General features: G+C 48.5%; 1 protein-coding gene across 7 annotated transcripts in view; it reads left to right on the top strand.

The window, feature by feature from the left end:
* Window positions 1–605: 605 nt before the first annotated feature.
* Window positions 606–20,614, top strand: part of NSD3 (nuclear receptor binding SET domain protein 3) — a 53,043-nt gene continuing 33,034 nt past the window's right edge. For 2 of the 7 annotated variants that reach the window (XM_087763176.1, XM_087763177.1), the window contains exons 1-5: window positions 5,778–6,005; window positions 14,577–15,304; window positions 18,913–18,981; window positions 19,441–19,600; window positions 20,017–20,171. In XM_087763176.1, the coding sequence (XP_087619302.1) occupies window positions 14,621–15,304; window positions 18,913–18,981; window positions 19,441–19,600; window positions 20,017–20,171 (1,068 nt within the window). In that variant the 5' untranslated portion in view covers window positions 5,778–6,005; window positions 14,577–14,620. Of the gene's footprint in view, window positions 763–5,777; window positions 6,006–7,852; window positions 7,874–10,126; window positions 10,332–14,576; window positions 15,305–18,912; window positions 18,982–19,440; window positions 19,601–20,016; window positions 20,172–20,614 lie in introns of those variants that run through there. The other 5 variants (XM_087763171.1, XM_087763170.1, XM_087763172.1 and 2 more) reach the window with 5 other exon arrangements.

The raw sequence follows: 20,614 nt of genomic DNA, 5'->3' as shown, positions 1-20,614 counted from the left end.
CAGAAAGCAGGACTGCGGCCCTGCCGGAAGCCACCCAATGGGAGCAGGGCGAGGGCGGGGCTTGACCCGAGGTGCCCTTAGGAAGGGACGCTCATTGGCTACGAGGGCGGCGGCGGCGAGGCGCGAGAGGGCGGGCCTTGAAGGGTGATGTCACGGGCCGGTGCGTGACGCCATCGCGAGGCGGTGGGGCTGGGCGTGACGTAAGGGAGGCGCTTCCCCTGCGCCTTTTCCTTGTTATGTGTGTAGCAGCCGGAGAGCGGGGGAGGCAGCGGGAGCCAGGGGCGGGAAGGGAGCCTGCGGGCCTGCGCTGCGCGCCTGCGGCGGCCCGGAAGGAGGCGGGAGGGCTCGGTAAGCAGGTGACGCACACGGCGACGTCGTTTCGGCGGCGGCCGCGTCAGAGGTTTCCTGCCGTCGTAGGGTTGTCAAAAGGGAAAACGCCGTCGGTAGCTGAGCGTCCCGCGCTATCCAGCAAAGCGTTGACAGGACCCCTTTAGTTTTTCGTACGAAGCAAAACTTTGCTTTTACGTGAAAAGCTCGCGTTTAAGCGACGGCGGTTTGTCTCTCTACACAGAGCAGACGGCGCTCTGAGCGGCTGCGCGTACGGCGGGGCGCGCAAGGGCGGAGCCTCCCGTTGCGTGTCGGCGCCCGACAACAGCTTCGCGTGGGGATTCGGCGTCAGCAGGAAGCTTCAAGCCCTGACGCGTTGTGAGGCAAAGACCGCGGGTCTGGCGAAACACGCAGGCAGCTGGAGAAACGCTCTCGGTAGGTGACAGGAGGCTTGGTCTCTCAAAATATCTTCTGTCTGTGAGCGGCTAGTGGGGAAAACCCCATTTTGCTGCCCACAATGGAAAAGGTTTGTAACCCTTTGGCAACTTCGCTCATGGGTGCCTAAACTGAGGAGCAATATTTAAAAAAGTAGAAAATAAAATCGGGAAAGACGGGTAAGAAACGGGACCGAAAGCTGCTGAGGTCTGGCACCAGAGCTCTCGGCGCGTTGCTGTGTTTTCCATCGGTTGGAAAGCACGTTTCCCATGAAGGGCTGGCCTCCAGGTCCTTTAAATTCTGAAAAAATCCCACACCCCCCACTAATCCAAATACTTTTTTACTGTCAAAACCATTTCTGCGTTGTTAATGCAGAGCGTGTAATGGTGCGATTTAGTTCCTGTGTGCTTTATTCTGCCAGAGTCGGTTCTGCTAGACCACGTCCCCCGGCGTCGCAGAAGAGAGTTTTGTTTGGGTTTTCCTTCCCTTGGGAGAGGCTCTTGCTTGGGGAAGTGACAGAATAGGAAACTAAAACTGGATGAGCAGGCAAACACAAGCTCCCCTCCTCCGAACCCAGCTCAAGGTGGCGTCCCTCGTTCCTGGCGCTGGAGCGGGAGGTCTGCGTTGCTGCACTAGTGCTCCAGCTTTCAAGAAGTTGGAAACGCCGATTTTGTCTCCTCAGACGTATTCCGCTGTGACTTCGTGAGATGGCTTCTAAGACAATGCAGACCAGAGCCTGGGCATGCTTATCTACCTTCTGGTCTTCGCAGTGTTCAAAACTGTGATTTAAACGTGTTTAGATTATGTCTACAAGAGTTTTTCCTGCCTGAATGAGGGCTAGACGCTCCTGTTTCAAAGGAGACTGATCTGGGGATGTTCCCTCGCTGCGTTAAGCGCTGGGCTTTTAGAAAGGTCACTACAGCGGTGAGGGGTCAGAGCCCCTCCTCGACACTGCCCGCTTAAAGCTGCTGCTCAGAGCCCCCTTAGCAAGCCCGCCCCTTCTTTTTGGGGACGGCAGCGGGCATCGATCGTTTGTCCAGGAACAGGCATCGATGCTGAACTGTTCTGAAACACACAGGCAGCAGGATTTGGGGCACAGCTGCTGGAAGCCATTAGCGCGCTGCATTTAAAGGGGAGCGTTCTTCGGGGAGAACCTCTTTGATTGTTCACAAATACTGTTTTTCTCTCGCGTACGTCTTCGGGGTTATTGTAAAGCACTCAAGTGTGTGGCGTATAAGGAACGCTGGGGTCTGTTACTGATGGAGCTGCGGTCGCTCGCTGGCTGGAACCGCGTGCGATGATCTGGAGCTGGAAACGTCGAGTCCGGCGGTGAGGTCCTGAGTGCCTGCAGAGCACCAGAACTGCTTGTCCCCACAGGTTCGTCAGTGCAGGGTGAGCGGCGATCCTGGCAAGGATCGCTAATTACCGTGATTGCGTGTTCTTCTGGTAGCTGGTTGTATCTTGTAGTCGCTGCACAGGGCAAGCAAAGCAGTGTTTTATGTTTCCCTGAGGGCTGAGAAAGGTGAAGCTGGTGTCGTGGTGCTTCCCTCACCTGCGCTCAGCCTTAGCTCTGCGGATAGGTTCCCAGCCAACAGGTTGCTTCCAGTAAAAACTCTCAGGAGCAGGAAAAAGGAGTGCAAAAGAAAACTCAACAGGAGAAAAATGGAGGAGAAACTGCAATTCCTGTCGGAACGTTCGTTAGTCATCAAAAGGAATCAGAAAGAAAGTATATTCTCATCCCTTGACTACTTCAGCTGCAGGAACATCAGGACCCTCCATATATTAATATTAACTTTAATATTAATGCTTAATATTAAGCATTTAGAATTTACAGAAAGGAGGAGAGAAGAGAGAGAGGAAGCCTTTTCTAGGTCACCTCCATTTTTGGTGCCTTATTGTATTTAAGGAGGAGAATCGCTTTTTAAATTCACTTTATTACAGCAATTCCCGGGCCCCCCCAACACGAAAAACGCCTCCTCATTGTGGGCTCCGAGCCTCTGCTTTCTGGGCAGCGGGAAATGCTGTGAATTTGGAAATCATTGCTCATCCTTTGCTCGTAAAGCTCACATCTCTCCAGCTTCCTCTTTCATGTTGGGTCGTGTCTCTCTTTTTACCTAATTCTTCTTGGTTTATTATCTGACTCTTTTTTTTTTTCCTGGTAACAGACATCATCTTATCTTCCCATCTTGTTTACTGTCCATTCTCTTGTGCTTTTTTTGCTTTCCATTTTCCTTTTTTTTCCTTGCATGTTAATGTTTTTGCTGCAGGAAAGATTTATTGTGTGCACTTCAGTTGTGTTTTCTTCCGCAAAAGAAAGACTTGAGGGTTGTGGAGGAGGGGAATTAATTGCAAACATCTCAATGCATAATTTTTCAGCCAAAATAGGATTAGAAATGACTGAGGATGACAGCATTTTCCTTCTCGATCCAACCCAGATGCCAAACCTCAGGAGCTAGACCTAGGCTCTGCAAGGCACATTAGGATCTCTCCAGCAGAATTTGTTTTTTTCCCAGGCCTCGTGCCGCCCGGCTGTAATTAAACGCACGTGGTACGTCTCGGCCATGCCGTCCGTGTTTCCTAACAGCGGTGCAAACGCACGGCATGGTTTGGTGGGGCGGTTCCAGCTGCACAGCGGGGTCGGTAACGCCTCGGCACACGCTGGGCTTCTCAGGAACGCGTGTCCGTGCCTGGCACTCGGTGCCCGCCGGCGTCTTTGTCTCTCGACCCGCAGCCGTCGTTGCGCCGGTAAGCGCGGCAGGGCCAGCCGGAGCTGCTGGAACCGCCGTCCTCTCACCACGTTCACCTCCGTGGGTTTCTGCGTTGTGTGTTGGTGGTACGCTTCGCATCTTTTCGTAGATGCTGTCATAAGAGCTGGAAGACAGGGATAGGGAGCAGAATGAAGCCCCCATAATCCAAGGTTAGCGACCTGCTGCACCATGTAGACACACACAAGCCTATGGGGCCAGGTGGGATCCACCCAAGGGGACTGAGGGAGCTGGTGGAGCTGCTCACCAAGCCGCTTTCCCTCATCTATCAGCAGTCCTGGCTCACTGAGGAGATCCCAGTTGCCTGGAGGTTAGCAAATGTGACGCCCATCTACAAGAAGGGGTGGAAGGAGGATCTGGGGAACTACAGGCCTGTCAGCCTGACCTCGGTGCTGGGGAAGGTTATGGAGCAGATCATCTTGAGTGCCATCATGCAGCATGTATGGGGCAACCAGGGGCTCAGGCCCAGTCAGCATGGGTTTATGAAAGGCAGGTCCTGCTTGACCAACCTGATCTCCTTCTATGACAAGGTGACCCTTAGTGGATGAGGGAAAGGCTGTGGATGTTGTCTACCCTGACTTCAGAAAAGCCTTTGACACTGTCTTCCACAGCGTTCTCCTGGAGAAACTGGCTGTTCATGGCTTGGATAAGCGTGGTCTTCGCTGGGTAAAAACCTGGCTGGATGGCCGGGCCCAGAGAGTTGTGGTGAATGGAGTTAAATCCAGTTGGTGGCCGGTCACGAGTGGTGTTCCCCAGGGCTCAGTGTTGGGGCCAGTTCTGTTTAATGTCTTTATCAGCGATCTGGGCTCGGGGATCGAGTGCACCCCCAGTCAGTTCGCAGAGGACACAAAGTCGAGGGGAGCGTTGGTCTGCTGGAGGGCAGGGGGGCTCTGCAGGGGGCCCTGGCCAGGCTGGGCCGATGGGCCCAGGCCACGGGGTGAGGGTCAGCAAGGCTCAGGGCCGGGTCCTGCACTGGGGGCACACCAACCCCAGGCACCGCTGCAGGCGTGGGGAGGAGCGGCTGGGAGCTGCCCGGCGGGAAAGGGCCTGGGGGTGCTGGTCGACAGCCGCTGAACATGAGCCAGCAGTGTGCCCAGGTGGCCAAGAGGGCCCACGGCACCCTGGCTTGTATCAGCAATAGTGTGGCCAGCAGGAGCAGGGCAGGGATCGTCCCCCTGTGCTGGGCACTGGTGAGGCCGCCCCTCGAATGCTGTGCTCAGCGCTGGGCCCCTCACCCCAAGAAGGCCATGGAGGGGCTGGAGCGTGGCCAGAGCAGGGCAGCGAGGCTGGGGCAGGGGCTGGAGCCCAAGGCTGGGGAGGAGCGGCTGGGGGAGCTGGGGGGGCTCAGCCTGGAGAAGAGGAGGCTGAGGGGAGCCCTCATCGCTCTCTGCAACGGCCTGAAAGGAGGCTGGAGCCGGGGGGGTCGGTCTCTTCTCCCCAGGAACAAGCGATGGGACGAGAGGGAACGGCCTCAGGCTGCGCCAGGGCAGGTTTGGGTTGGGTATTGGGAAAAACTTCTTCCCCCAAAGGGCTGTCAGGCCCTGGCCCAGGCTGCCCAGGGCAGGGGCTGAGTCCCCACCCCTGGAGGGATTTAAAAGCCAGGGAGATGCGGTGCTCAGGGACGTGGTTTAGTGGTGGCCTTGGCAGCGCTGGGTTAACGGTTGCGATCCATGACCTTAAAGGTCTTTCCCAACCTAAACGATTCCATGTTTCTGTGATTCTAAGGCTGGGGCGTGCGGAGCCGTAGCTCGAGGGCGCGCGGTCCTGTCCCAGCGGCTGGATTTCCGTGGCACCGGGGCACCCAGCGCCGCTTTTATTGTACCCGGGACGCGCGGTGCGCCCCGGGAGACGCTGAATTTAGATGCGGGTTTACTTAGACGCCGGTTTATTTAGATGCGGGTTTCCTGAGAGCGGGTTTGCACGGCGCTGGCCGCCGCCTCGGCCCCCGCCGGACTACGTCCCCCGTCGTGCCTTGCGGCGGGCGCCGCCCGGGCGGCCAATGGGGCGCGGGGGGGGGGCGGTGGCGGCGCCTGCGCGCGCGCCTGCGCGGTGCGCGGCGGCGGCGGCGACGGCGGCGGCGGGGGGGCGGAGAAGGCGGAGGGCGCGGGAGCGGGGCCGGGACCCGGACCCGGGCAGAGCGGCACGGAGCGCCGCCTTCCCCCGCCGCCAGCGGTCGCCCGCCCGCGCCCCGCCGAGCGCCTCCCCTTGGCCGCACCGGCCGGGAGCTGGGCGGTGGGGGGGCGGGGGGGGGGGGGGGGGGAGCGGGCGGCCTCCCGGGGCGGAGCCCGGCGCCAGCGGCGGGGGCGCGGAAATCGAGGCCGGGGCTCCGTCGCGGCCTGCTGCTTGCTGCTGCCGCCGCTGCTGCTGCGGGAGGAGGCGGGGAGGCCCGCTGCCGCCGCCGCAGCCCCCGCCGCCGGCCTTTGTCTCCGCTGGGCTGGGCGGACGCGGCGGGGGCAGTTAGAATGGAACAGACTGAAGGTGAGGGCGGCGGGCGGCCGCGCTGGCGGGCGGCGGGGGCGGCGGCGGCGGCCCGCCCGGGCTTAAAGGGGCCGCGGCCGCCATGTTTGCTGCCGGCGCTGCGGCGGCGCGGCCCCCGGGGAGGGAGGGGAGGGGAGGGGGCGGTGGGCCGCGGGCCGTCCCGAGGCGATCCCGCGGGCAGGGCCGGGCCGGGCGGCCGCCCGCCGTCTCCGTGAGGCCGGGGCGGGCAGGGCTCCGTGAGGCGCGGCGGGAGCCGCTCGCTTGTCCCAGCCGGCGGGGTTTGGGGCAGGCGGCGGCCCCCAGCGCCTCCGTATCCCCCGCCGCGGCAGGCAGCCGGGGAGAGCGCCCGGGCGCCGGGGGGAGCCGCTCTCGGCGAGCCCCAGGGCTTCTGGCGGGGAGGAACCGGGGGTCCGAGCCTGCTCCCGGCTCTTGGGAAGCGATGCGGAGCTGTCTCCCCTCTCCCTGACAAACCGCGTACTTGTCAGCTTCTTCAGAAAAGCCGGTTTTCAGTGCGTGCTCCTGAGAACCGCACATGAGCGAAGGGTTTGTCGTTTCTCGGTTTATTTTTGGTTTTTTTGAGCTGCTGTTGCATTGTACTCTGTTTTGTTCTGTGTCTCACGCCGCTCTTTTTTGACTGGCAATACACTCGACAATTTTAATACAGGTTTCAGATTTTTCAATTTGCTGTTAAAAAAAAAAAATCTTAGTGGTAACATAGTTCTATATATACCAACCAACCCAAAAGACAATATAAAGTAGCCTATAATCACAGTTGAAGAAGAAATTGTAGCCTGTTTTGATGACTGTTTAGGTTGTCCAGTGGCTTACTGTAGAGATGCGCAGAGAATGTTTTGGCAGTTAGATTTTTTTTTTTCTTTTTTAAATTTTTTAATAAACTGCTTGAAAAGATTTTACTCCACAAAGTGAGCATGTGCTTTATGAAGTTACAGACTAAGAGTAGAGGATGACGATCAAAGGCACTATGTTTTGTTTTAATACAACCCGGTTTTGCATTTTTCAGTTTGGTAAGTTTGCCCGAGTTCGAGGTGATACACGTGAGATACGTTGCAGTTACTACACTGGTTTTGATATGTGAAAGCGTGTCGTGGCTCCTACAGTGTTTGGTATTGCCAAAGATCTGGCTTCTGGTTTTACGTGAATATCGATCCGTGACTCTCCCTGAAGAAAAAAAAAGATTTCCCTCCATGTTTCCTATTTGAATCCTGAGGCTCTAAAAACAAATGAGTACTCTAAGCTCATTTTCAAGACAAACCACTTCTTATTTTCTTTTTAATGCATAGCGTTTTCTTTGCTGCTGTCCAAGTTGTTTCTTTCCGTGTCACCATGGGAAACTTGTTAAAAGTGGCCTTATCAAAACCATATTACAGAGATGACTATTTCTTCTGGCATTTATTAAAAAAACAAACCACCTTTCAAAAGGTATACAGGGAAGTAGTCAGCCTTACCACATGCTTTAAAGTTTGTCAGGAGGCCTCTGATTCACCGTCAGTGTCTGCCAGAAGAGACTGCTCAGTCCAGCTGAAGTCAGTAGAAATCCACAGGCTACAGTTTTACTGCGAACGAATCTACGTGCTGTTGAAAAACTTGGCATTGTCTTAACGTACGTAAATGAAACTTGCCATGCGTGATTTCTTAAGGACAGCCAGAACAAAATGGGACAGAGCAGACTGCAAATACTGGTTGCAAGAATCAATAAGAATAATTATTTTATTTCTGTCTACAGTTCATATAATTTGAACACCACAGGATGCTGTTACAGTTGATCGAGGCAGCCCTCCAGGTGATTTTTGACATGGCTGTAGAAAAAGCATGGGTGTGTTCAGTTCTAGTGAGGAGTTCGGTGGCAGGTGCGTATGCTGAACTGCAGCGAGAACCGGGTTGTACGTTTTACGTGGTTCCGGCTGGGCAGTCGCAAGGTTTTGGGAGGAGGAATAGAAACATGACAGAAGTCGATTGCATCACTTAAAAATCCCAACCAACCTAGCCTGTTCCAGCCACACAGCTGTCTGCTTGTAAAACACACAGAGCCGTGAACATCTGAGAATCGTTGCTGCGTGGATTAGACCCTTGAGATGACGAGTACCAGCGCAGGTTAGGTACAGGCATATGCTGGAACGAAACAGCCCAGAAAACGGCAGTAAACGTATGTGTGGTGACTCAGGTAATGAAGAGGTGGTAGGGCGCGAACAGATCTTTGAATCTCTCTGATTTAGATCTGTGTGGACAGGAGCTGGGTTGTTTGTGCATAAAGATGGCCTGGAACTTCTGCTTTCGAGACTGTTGATAGAAAGTCCAGCTCAGGGTGACGAGGCGGCGACGCCGTTTGCTGAACATGTAAGACTGACTCAAAGTATTGCTTTTTCAACTCGGTCAGTGAGGCAGTAGGACAGTTTCTGTCCTCACAGCAGTTACTTTCCATCTCTGTAAAATGCCTTGCCTCTACCAAGTGCTAACCCAGCTGCTTTAGGCAGGGCCACCCACATGGTGGTTGTCAACAGAAAAGGGTAAAACGAATTCAAAAAGGTTTTGTGGAAACTCCGTTTAAAATACGTGCGCTCTACGCTTTTTATCGGTAGGTGTTGGGTCAGCTCACTGCTGTGGTGGTAGCCAGCCTCAGATGAACAGGCGTCTGCGCTGGTCCCAGCAGGGTTCATCGGCTGGTAGCGGTGGGCAGAAGGCGCGCAGAACCCCGGGGGTCTCGGGCGTTCAGGGAAAGCGCTGCCGTTTTGCGCTGGCTTCTGGCTGCCTCCGGCTGGGTGCGGGCAGTTTCTGCGAGCGCTGCATCCAGCAGGCTTTGGAGAGAGTCCTCCCCCCTCGTGCTTGGGAGTTTTCACCTTGGTCTCCTGTTTGGTGATGAATAGTGGTGGGTGCTTCTGACATTCAGGAAATTTCTCTTATGGATTGCATAGTTACCGTATCTTTTCTCACTTTTTTTGAGCAATAATACAGTGGATAGATGCACGTTTGTGTATTTTATAGGTAGTTCCTACCCTGTTGCTATATTTTATGCAAACCTACAAAACTCCCTCTTTGGGAGGAAGAAAATGGGATCAGCGTTGTTCAGAATTGTGTGATAATCTGAGCGGTCCGTTATTATTTAGTCTACTGCAGCATGAAAGCAATAATTTGAGAACTTCATATCTTGTTTTCTGAGAGTGAAGTTGCAAAATACTCATGCGAAAAATAGCTTTAGATAAGTGCAATTGTTGGTGAAAAATGTGAACCTAGAGGGTTTCTAATCTCTTTGAAACTTTTCCCATGACGGGGCACTCACTGTTGAAGGTGTAACTGGGTTTTTTGAGTTATGCTCGGTCAGGCTAAGAAGCTCGGGACGGGAAGTGAAACAAACTCAGTGTTAATTTAAGAAAGAGCACTGTAAGAGCTCTACTAGATTGCCCTACCTTATCTTGTACTGCTTATATTTTTTTATTTCATTTACTTTTTCCTCTGATACCTTGAATTGGGGCTCTCCCATGGGCAACATGAAAATATTTGCTCAAACAGTGTCCATGTGTAGAGTCTCAGTGTCTGTAAACAGTCCCGTTTCCCTGCTCCGTCAGAAGATCCCGCAGCCGTGGGAAAGGATCGGTACAGAATGCTGGCTACCCAGTTTTAGAGAACAAACCCTTTTTCTCTCGTTAGGAAATTCAGTTGCAGTTTGGAAGGTATTGTTGATTTCAAGTTGTTTCCCAGCTGCTACAAAGTATCCATTTCCTATAAACCTTGAAATAATTAAGTTGTTTCTTTATCTGTTGGTTGAGTTCCAGTGTTGTATCGGTGTGGTATCTGTTATGGGTCGCATTTGGAAGCTGAATTCTGCAGCCTGCAGGAGGCTGGCACTGTAATTTAATAGAGTAGTCGCTGCTGTAGCGAGAAGAATTTATTCTGAAATACTTTTCTGCGAGATCAACGCGTATCACTGAAAATCACATTCCCTCGTGGTTTTTGGTAGTGTTCCTTTGCTGAGGAAGGGTAGGTATGGCTCTTGAGCCTGTTGTTGATATTTCAACGACAGTGGGGTACTCTTTGCGTCGGAACTTGGGAGTGACTTTTGCGAAGTAATCCTTCCTTAGGTTTAAACGTTGAGATTCCTATACGTCCAGGATTCATCGTTCTGTTCTGTTATTTTGGTAGCTCCAGGGGCTGTCCTTTCGCTGTAACGCAGCCCAGATGCCGCTTCACTGGGCAGCGACTGAGAAACGGACAAACCGGTGCAGTGTTTTGGAAAGGAAGAAGGGTGGGAAAATCTGGGTGTGTTAACCGTGATGACAGCGAAAGACTCGGAAGGAAGAAGCTCTCGATGATGTAAGCTCTGTGGGGGAACAACCTCTTGTGTTTTAAGACTGTTGAGAGTGGCGATTCAGTGAAGCAATAATCCTTGCTTCTGCAGCCTGCCTAGGAAGATAATGAGGCCAGTGTACAAATTGTCCCAACAGAAGCATAGGCTAGCGTCGAGGACCGTGTTACACAGGGGAGCTCCAGAGAGGACTTACTGAAAAAAAATAATCACAACTATTTTCTCCCACTGGATTTAGGAGTTACCAGTAAAAGTAGAGTGCTTTGAAGTTCACTAATCCCTAACTTTTGTCACGTACCAAAATGAAGTCCGCTGTGCCTGTGGAAGGCAGTGCACTGACGGCTTTAGGAACTGTCACAGCTGGGGACTGGCTGCTGTGAGGAGTGACACAGCCTGGCAGACTTTGACCTGGAGGGCTGTATGTGGAGGAGATAAGAGGGACCAGACACAGTCACGCAGCTTTTGAATTCTGTTAATGCTGTGTCTGGATCTCATTAATATCACTTTGGTGGGATAGTTGTACCAAGGTATCAGCAGAGAACTTCTCCTTCTCAATACTAGCAAAACCGCATTTTTGCTGCTGAACTTCAGCCCTTCTGAGAAAAATAAACTGTCCTGGCAAGAGCATTCCTTGTCTGTGTATGGGTAAGGACTTTCGCTGGCTACGTTGATCAAGTATTGCATCTTACTATAGACCCAGACGGACATGACCGTGACGAGGAGCCTGTAGTGTTGTCATGGCTTAGTGCTCTAGCCTTGTGACAGGGAGTCCTTCCTATTAGGAACAGGGCTGAGGCTCATAAGCAGTCTTTGTTAAATCACTCGGCAGTCTGTAGATCATCAACTTCTGAATGATGTTTATAGATGGAATCAGAACGGGTGACTATGAATAGCCTAATACAGTACATTCTAATCTAATTCCAGATACATGCATGTAACATCCCAGAGAATAAGTAAACCTTGGTGTCCTAGTGAAATGCTGCACAAGGTTTGGTTTATATCCCCACTTTTTAAAGTGTGGAAGCTCTTTTAAGGAAAGACTGAAAGTTGCCAATGTAATAGAAAAAGGTCTGTTCTTATTTCAAAGAGATGGGATAGGGTAATGCTTTTTGGGGCAGAAACCTTTTGCTTAAGCTGTTGTACAATTTCAGTGCTTCTCAAACTGAAATGTTTGGCTGTGGATTACATGAACAGCTTTCTAGTGTTCTGTATGCAGCCTCACCTGATGGGGCTCAATTTTCGAGAAGGCTTTAAGGAAGATTTCAGTGGATTCAACGCACCAGCCAGGCAAGAGATCAGAATTTCTGTAATGTCGATCGCAGCGGCCTGCCATTAAACTGCTGCCAGAGGAATGAGGTGGATAACCAAATCATGTAACCCACGGGTGACAGCAGTGCGAGAGAGGGGTTTTTCTTCTCCCTGATGCGACAGTTGAGGCACAAGTTGTCAGTCTGTACTTGCTGAGTCGTAGGACTAAAAGGTGGTTATACAGATGAAGGTGGTTATACAGATGGACAGTTTCAAGGCAGTCTTCTGAACGTAAATATCCACTGCTGATTTGAAAATGAGGGTTCGTGGAGGCTCTAAGTCTGGTGGTGTTGGCTGGAGGAGGATTAGTTGTTCTGGTACTGGCAGTGAGGTTTTTTTCCTCTTACACCGTGAAGTACTTGCTCGTCAAGCGAGTAGTCTGCCTCGATATTTGACATTGTAAGTAAGGCCAAAGAACCTGTACCTGGGGAAAAAATGTCTTTTAAATGAATTATGATCCTTTCTCTTCCCTCTCAAGAGAGAAATGAAAAGCGTTAAAATTATTTTACCACATCAGATTAGCATCCTCCAGCAGGACTCAAAACTTACACGGTTTCCACTCTTAGTCGGACTTATAAGCAGGACAACCTAAAGCATAATTATTCGAATGCCATGTGACATTAGCAAAGTTATATTTTTAACAAAGCACAGAATGCCGTGTAGGTTTTTGTTTTATAGAATTTTGCTTTCTGCAGGCTGATTTTTGCTTTTTATTGTTCTGCTGTGGCCACACCAAAGTTTGGGCCCTGGCATAATATACTTTAACAGAGCCCTTATTTAACCTTCTGGTGCTTAGTTCTACTAAACTAAATGAATAGTCTTACTGTCAGAGTATTTGGGTAAAAGAAGGTGATTTAATTACTGTTAAAAGAAAACAGCAACAATAAAAAACTGAGAAGTCGTGAGTAATTCTAAAATTTCTTAAACTATTTCTGCTTTGACTCTGCCCATCGATCAATGGATGTGCCAGGATGACTGAAGTGCTGTTGCAGCTTCTCAAGACAAGTTTTTCTTTTAAGCATTCAGAAGAAAAAAAAGATTGAACCAGGTTGCAGTAACAAGTGAAAGCAGCCTAGGGTGCAGTTTCGTACTTGTGTGCGAAATCTGTTGTTTGCTCTTCGGTTTGGCAGATGTAAAGTAACAATTAATTGGTAAATAGTACGAACAGTCCCACTTCCTCTTCCTAGAATGGGTGGTGGTTTTGTGTTTTTGACCTTGGTACGCAATCCTGCTCGCTCCATGTGCTGCCCCTCAGATACGCTGCCGCCTCGGCGGTAACGTTCTTGCGTTGGTTTTGTGGCTGATGTGCAGCGAGCTGCTGGAGAGAAGAGGTGGTTTTACAGCCACGAGATTTAACAGTTACTGCAGTTAGTGAATTTTGCTACATGGCGTTGTGCTATTAAGTTGTTTCCTTAAGTCGCTTAATTACGGTGACAAATGTGCCCCTAGTTGATTGCACGGGGCAGTAAAGATGAATACAAACATCAATATAATCCGAGTATGAAGTCCACAAAATATAGAGCAAAATTCTGGTCAGGTTCTTGCTGGTGGCTGTTATAACTTCAGTTTCTTTTTGCAGTCTCAGAGGAGGGAAGTGTTCTTAGTGTTTTGAAAACTATTAGATAAGGTATTGAGATGCGCTGCATTGGGAGGGTGAGAATTTAATGTGGGCAGGGTTATATGTAGATTCTTATTATGAGAAGTATCTGTGGGATGTGTTAATGTCATTTCAAACCCTGACCAAAAGGGCACAGTAACCCTCCTTTATGCCTACGCAGAGACAGAATAAATAATACAGAGCTATGTTTACTTTGGAAGGGCTAAATTGACCTTGCTTGGAAACAAACTTGTATTTCTTACCTGAAGTTTAGGTCACTGTATATTTCTTCTTGTTGAACATCGAGATTATTTAGGTGAATGCCAAAACCTTCTCTGAGCCAGCAGTTGAGTTTTGGAAATCTAACTTTGATTTAGTCTGATTTTGGTGTTTTAATATGCAACGGAAAATTGAAAGTGTGTGTGACAGCTTTCTCAGCTGTAATCTAATTCAGTGAATAACCTCAGGTTTTGGAGATCTTCTGGTACTGAGGCTGTTTTTCTCTCCCTCCAAACCACGTAGCGTTTAAGCCCTAAGTGTTTAATATTAAAATAAGGTGGAGGGGCGGGGAGTGAGGAGAATAACCCTCCTCGCTAGCTGCTGAGAGCCACCCGGTGCAAACTCTGCTCCGCTTCGCTGGTGAGGGAGGAGGTTGGGAAACCCCACCTGAGGCTGTCGCACAGTCTGAACTGGTTTTCCCAGCAGCTGAGGTGGAACGGCCTATTCCCTTTAATCGTGCCACTGTTCAGAAAAGCCCGTGGCTTAGGGCTCCCGCTGGCCTAAGGGCTGCTCATCTGTCTCGAATTTTGGCAAGGAGGCGGGGAGGCAGAGAAGAGGTTTCTTCTCTCCTGTTTAAGTGGTCTTCCTGTGGTTTTTCTGGCTTGTTCAGTTTGCAGTGACCATGGTGGCAAGAGAACTTGGTATCTTCTGCATGCCTGAGGTTCAAAGTCAGCTGTCTTACTGCTTTGTGTTAGAAGAACGCTTCCTAGCCCCAGACTAGGAGGGCTATAGAGTGTGTTTGGAATTTTAGCATCGTTATTCTGACTTTGTAACACTTGGGCTCTTAGTTTTTAAGCACTTGTAGGTACTTACAGCATTTCTTTAAACATCTTGGAAAAGAAGAAAGTGGTCATGTAAAAAAGCTGTTCTTGCAGAAATGTGTGAAGAGCCCTTTTTAAAGATTCAGTAATACCAGTCTTCTCTAAACCCATGAGAGGGTGGCTACTGAATGGAGAGGGGGAAACTGGTCTTTAGATCTCTCTCCTTTTTTTTTTCTCAACAATTTAATTTGCTTAATTGCTATTTTTTGATTTATACTGACTTCTTATTTCCCTCCCCCCGCCTTTAGGCCCTATGAGAAAAAGGGAAAGCTAAGGATGCTGGAGCAGAACAATGGATTTCTCTTTCTCTTTCATGCAAGGGATCATGGGAAACACAATTCAGCAACCACCTCAACTCATTGACTCAGCCAACATCCGCCAAGAGGATGCCTTTGATGCCAGCAGTGACATTGCTGAAGATGGTGGACAAACGCCATACGAAACTGCCCTGCAGCAAGGCTTTCAGTACCCTACGCCCACGACGGAGGACCTTCCACCCATCACGAATGGCTACCCACCAACGATCAACATGTACGAACCTCAAGCCAAATACCAGACGTACAGCCAATATCCCAATGGTTCAGCCAATGGTTTTGGTACAGTCAGAAACTTTAGTCCCCCAGAGTATTACCAAATGGAAAACTCTAACGCAAGGCCGCACGAAGTTCTGGAAAAACCTTCCCCTCCACAGCCGCCGCCTCCACCACCACCTTCAGTTTCACAAACGGTGATTCCAAAGAAGACTGGCTCACCAGAGATCAAATTAAAAATAACCAAAACTATCCAGAACGGCAGGGAATTGTTTGAGTCCTCTCTGTGTGGGGACCTTTTAAATGAAGTACAAGCGAGTGAGTATGCTAAGGCGAAACATGAAGGGAGAAAAGAGAAAAGGAAAAAAAGTAGCAAGCATGACTCTTCCCGATCGGAAGAGCGCAAGTCGCACAAAATTCCAAAATTAGAACCAGAGGAGCAAAATGTAAGTGGAATAATAGTTTCAGCCATCTGTATACCTGATATTGTTGATGGAATATGCGTCTTGGGCAGTGTTTTTCCTTACTTTTAGTTGTATACATACCTGAAGTCATGAGGCTTTATTTACTTGTCAGATACTCATATTAGGTTGCTAGGAACTGTATTTCTAGGACAACACAATTTTGGGTAAAAGACTGCATATAAAAATACATGTTAGAAGAGGCTATATAATATTTTTAATATTATTTAGTGGTTTAACGTGTTCAGAGTTTGCTACACTTTGGACAGTGTTGAAAATGGAGCGTTTGGCCAAAAGCATGCAAGCGTACACATTCCTAAAATTGCCTCTCAAAATAACGCTGGGTTATTCAGCGGAAAGTTGGGTAACTTGGAGCATTCAGCACTGCAGCCTTTAATAAATTTTCGAAAGATATTCTAAATGTCGTGATGATGTGCAAAACCCCAGAGCGATGTAGCATATGTAGAAGCCAGTAGAAATTAGTATTCTAAAACAGTAGGCGAATTAGAAGGACCAGTTGACTCGACAAACTTTGGGGAAATTCAATATCGATGTCTATTGCCATTTCTGTCAAGTTTTGTAGTAGGGTTGGACGTATACAGGGTGTGTATATATATGTGGTTTAACGTAGATTGCAGGAAGTAGAGACACAAATTACCGGTCTTCGGTACGCTCAGCCATTCTTTTTTCTTCAGTTTTATAAGCCGCTTCATTACTTCTGTTTCCTTTTCTCTTGCTTATTCCTGCCAGCTGTGTGATACTGGTTTCTGTATTTCTCAGTTTGAGGGGAATGGGGAGCAGAGAGGGGTGGCGAGTGTCAGGAATGAGGAAGTTGCCATATCAGGCCGGGATGGAAATTGTCCAGTTCGGGCCGGTCTGGGCTGTTACAGTATATAGCCGAGTTTCTTGTAAGTTCCCGTGAAACCCCTTGGTATTTGCTGCTTTTGGTAGGTTTGGGAGAAGATCCTGTCCTGTAGGGATCGGGACTCTGATCTAGTATAGCAGGTTCATATGCTTGATGTGGTGGTGGTGGTGTTATTTTTAATGGAAGTCACGCTGGTTTCACACACGCACCCCTTAACCAGGAATATTTACAAGTTTTATGATTATTCTCTCTCCCTTTTGGTAAGTGGACTTCTTCCAGAGGTCAGGTTGGTGATTTGTCAAGATTTTGAGCTTCTACTATATTTGATTACCACAGTTGACTCTAATGAAGCTCAGTAAGATCTAATAAACGCTGTAATCCAAACTTGAAATGGGCTATCCAGTTAAAATACGAGCCATGGGTGGCTGCGCTGGATCTCGGAATTGCTGTTTGAAGGCAGTTCCAAGTGGCTGTAGCAACTGATGTGGCCAGCTGCTGCCGGGAGGCATCTCCGGCATCCCGACCGGCATCTCCCTCGCGCTTCATACCTGCCTATGGAGGTAGGAAGAGGGGTCTGTTCTCACCGTCAGCTCTTTGCTGAATGCCTCCGCTGCTCGTGTGTTGTTCGTCCACCTGTCCTTTGTTTGCTGCTGTAATCGTACATTTACCCCCCCAGTTTCACTTAAATCTCAGTTTGGTTCTTCCAGAGTTCAGCTAAAGACATGGTCTGTTATCCAGGCTTTCTGGCCTCTTCTCCAGACTTCCATCACCCCCGCATCAGGCTGTGTGTTTTGCGTTACCGTTTTGTCCTCCCTCTTACCAGAGCCCCTGATTCTACTCTTGAAGCTTCATCTGTGCCTGTCCCTCTGTTTGACCGGTGTTACCTGGTTATCACGAGAACATAATCTTCTGTCTTTCCCAGCATGCTGTCTTTCCCAGATTGAACTAAAACCTTGCCTCTCAAATTCCAAGTTCCAAGTCATATGTGTCATCCAGAATTCACCAGACGTCTCAGTCTTGCTTTTGTCCTCCTTGTAGCTTCCATTTTCCTTTCAAAAGCCGTTGTTGCAATGAAATCTTTCATGTTACTCGCCCTTGTTTCAGACAGCAGATCACTCTGACATGAACAGGATTTTGTGCTAGTGGTTTTCGTTACGAATTACCCAGTGCAGTCTCAGTTTCATCCTCCCACCGTTTGGCTTTCCATTACACAATTTCATCTTCATGTATGTTCATCATGTACGCTTTCGTCATCTTTAGTATTAAGGGTATGAGACTTGTGACTTCGGATCATCTTAATAGGAGCAAACAAAACTTCTGGTACAACAGTTGTTTTACGCTCTTCTCCTCAGCGTGGCTATCTGAAAGTGCGGTGATCTGCAGTTGTTTCCTCTTTCTGGCACGGTAATCTCTGTGGAAACCCACTGCCTGTCGGGGGATGTTCATACTTGAAAGGCTGATTTGAAATGAAAATGTTACGAAAACATTGTTGAACTTTAAGCTCTGGATACTTGTTTTAAGAATAAGTTACTCTGCTCGTTAGTTGTATTCTGCGAGGAGCCAGGACTTTGTAATCTGTGTAATCCGCTTGGCTCTGCCGGCAAAGGTGAAGTTTCCACTAACTCACTGGAGCAAAAGAAAGGCAGGAGTCATTGCCATGCTTTCTGCTGTGCCGGGGAGGTATGATTTCTGCCCAGCAAATATTGATATGGTCGGTTTAAATGATCGTTTTCTACAGACAGCTCTAAATGAGATACTGGCCTATGCCAGAACTGACCTTAATTGTTCTAGATGATGTTTACATGTGTGTTTCCTAGTTTCTCTGAGCTGAAGCATGCGGTATTGCCTAACACGGGGTCTTCGTTTTAAATGAACTAGGCGTAATTTGGATTAACAGCATTGTTAGTTTCTCACTGCATGTGTCTGACTCCTCTTTTTGCTGCTCTTTGAGTCCTTTGACTAGTGACTTCTCTGCTATGGTAAAAGCAAATGTCTGGTCCCTGTCTCGTTAGATAGCTCACGGCCCGCCTCTTATCTTCTCACCTGCTGTGCCATCACGCTCCCTATCATGGCCACTCCACCGACGACGCTAGCTTCTGGTCAGTGGTGATCCCTCTTCTGTCGAAACCTTTTCCTGTCCTGCTCTGCCAGAACAGACTGCGTGCGCCCCTCAGCCTAGCCTATAAATGCACCGTAGGCTTTATGTTGTTGACTTTTGATCCTCCAAATGTATTTGTCAATTATTTGCAATTTAACATCGATTCTACAGTTTTCGTATGGTATATTTAATATGGTTTTGTAATGTAGTTTTTGCAAATAACTGGTATACAGTGAGACTCATCACGTTACTATGGATATCCTTCATATGTTCTTCTCTGTTTCGTTGAAGTTGTATATTAATTTAGTGGGAAGTTATTTGGGCTTGCTGTCCCTGAGTGTATGTTCTTCTGTCACCTGTCAGAGGAGAACATTGTTGTATGTAGGTGTGATGGTAATGTAAACAGTGTAGGGGAAAAAAAGTATTTTTTGATTGTGATGCTGCTGTGTTTTGAATTGGGCATAAGGAGTCATCGTACTCATATTTTCTGGGTTCATGGTTGCCTTTCTCTCCGTGAATTATTTTTTCTGCCTGGTTTCATGATTATGCTTTTTTGTTTTGTTTTACTGTCTCCTTACCTTGTTTGTGTTTGTTTTTCCTTTTTTCTCTTCATTGTTACCCATTTCCTAGAGACAAAATGAGAGGCTTAGCATGCTATCAGAAAGACCAAGAGAAGATACAGTGTTGGAGGAAACCCCGGTTAGTACATATACTAACTAACACTTTTTGAACTTCTAGTGTGTTACTGGTTTTGGACCAATTATTACATGGATCCTTTAATTTGTCAGATAAATCAGTTGCCATTTCTTTGAAACTCTTACTAATCATTTTGCATCAAAACATCTCTCGTTGTACGGTGTTTATTGCTCTATTTTATCTCCAGAGCAACTTTCTTAATCAGCTTATGAAGCAGCAAGTTTTTTGGGATGGTGGTGGAGGTTGCTGTTGTGTGTCTTCGTTTGTCAGTGACTATCTTGTGTAAACCCTAGCTGTACGTAACTCCTTTCTGTCACGTTTCTAAGAAATGTTTATCTCGTGTTGGATTATCAAACGTCAGGGATACCCGAGAGAAAAATAACAAGTCCCTATGGATAGCGTCTGTGTCTCTAAGTGCGCTAAATTGTCTTCTGTGGCTTGAAGCTTGCATTTTCTTTGTAGGTCCAGCAGTTCTTGCCTTCTCTTCCAACACAAGTACCCCATGACATCAAGTTTCAGGTTGGCGATCTGGTTTGGTCCAAGGTGGGAACGTACCCGTGGTGGCCTTGCATGGTTTCATGTGATCCACAGCTTGATGTTCATACCAAAATTAATACAAGAGGTAAGGGAGGACGATCTTTGCCAGAATACATCAAGTTTCTGTAGTTGTTCCTTTATTAAAAATATCTTTGAACTCCCTTTGCAGGATGAACTCTGCTTGTGCGTATGCTAAACAGCGCTGTTCCTGAAATGTATAAAACTAGTACTTATTAAATTACATCTACAGATGAGCCTGTGAAAACTGGGCTTGTGCACAGATGCTCCCCCTTTTCTCAAGTCAGTGTATTTCTGAGAAGATCATGATAAGGCATACTTATCTTCCCATCTTAAACTGTTCTAAATCTAGGCCCGTCTTATTTCCGAACTTTAGCTAGGTACTTCCACCTGCAGGAATTGAGTGATGTGGAGGAGGAAAGCGTCAGCTAAACCAGCAAAGGGATGTGGATAAAACTGCTGACTAGAATTTTTCGTTTTCAGGTGCCCGTGAATACCACGTTCAGTTTTTTAGCAACCAGCCAGAGAGGGCGTGGGTGCACGAGAAGAGGGTTCGAGAGTACAAAGGACACAAACAGTATGAGCAATTATTGGCTGAGGCTGCTAAGCAAGCCAGCAACCACTCTGAGAAACAGAAGGTATGACGAACGCTAATTGTGTAGAGGGTTATCTACAGTGCCTGTGTAAGTGAAACTCTGGTGGGGCAGTTCCGAAACGCTGTGGTACTTTACCCTGTAAAGGGTTGTCTGAATTTCGCTGGAAGAAGTGTTTTTCGCAAAGATACCGAAAATGTTTCCGTACTCTTACGACTTACGTGTGAAAAGGCTGATAGCTGAACCTACTTTGTCGGTTCCTTGTGACCGTAGTCATCCTGGGCATTGGAGATAATTTGACATCTGTATTAGAGTATTAAATAAAAACAGTGCCTGCGTGTTTACTGTTAACCCGTTCTTTGGAAAATACAGTTTTTAAAAGACACTCTTCCAGCCCCTGAGACTAGTGGATATGTTCTTTTCCATTGTTTTATTGGAAAGGAAGTGTTAGCTACAGAAATTACTTACTGTGTAGATGGGCTACGTCA

This window comes from Nipponia nippon, unplaced genomic scaffold (genome assembly GCF_047370975.1).
Source record: "Nipponia nippon isolate SJK-2023a ecotype South Korea unplaced genomic scaffold, ASM4737097v1 scaffold_27, whole genome shotgun sequence".
Classification (NCBI taxonomy): domain Eukaryota; kingdom Metazoa; phylum Chordata; class Aves; order Pelecaniformes; family Threskiornithidae; genus Nipponia; species Nipponia nippon.
This window is presented reverse-complemented; position numbering and strand designations above follow the sequence as displayed.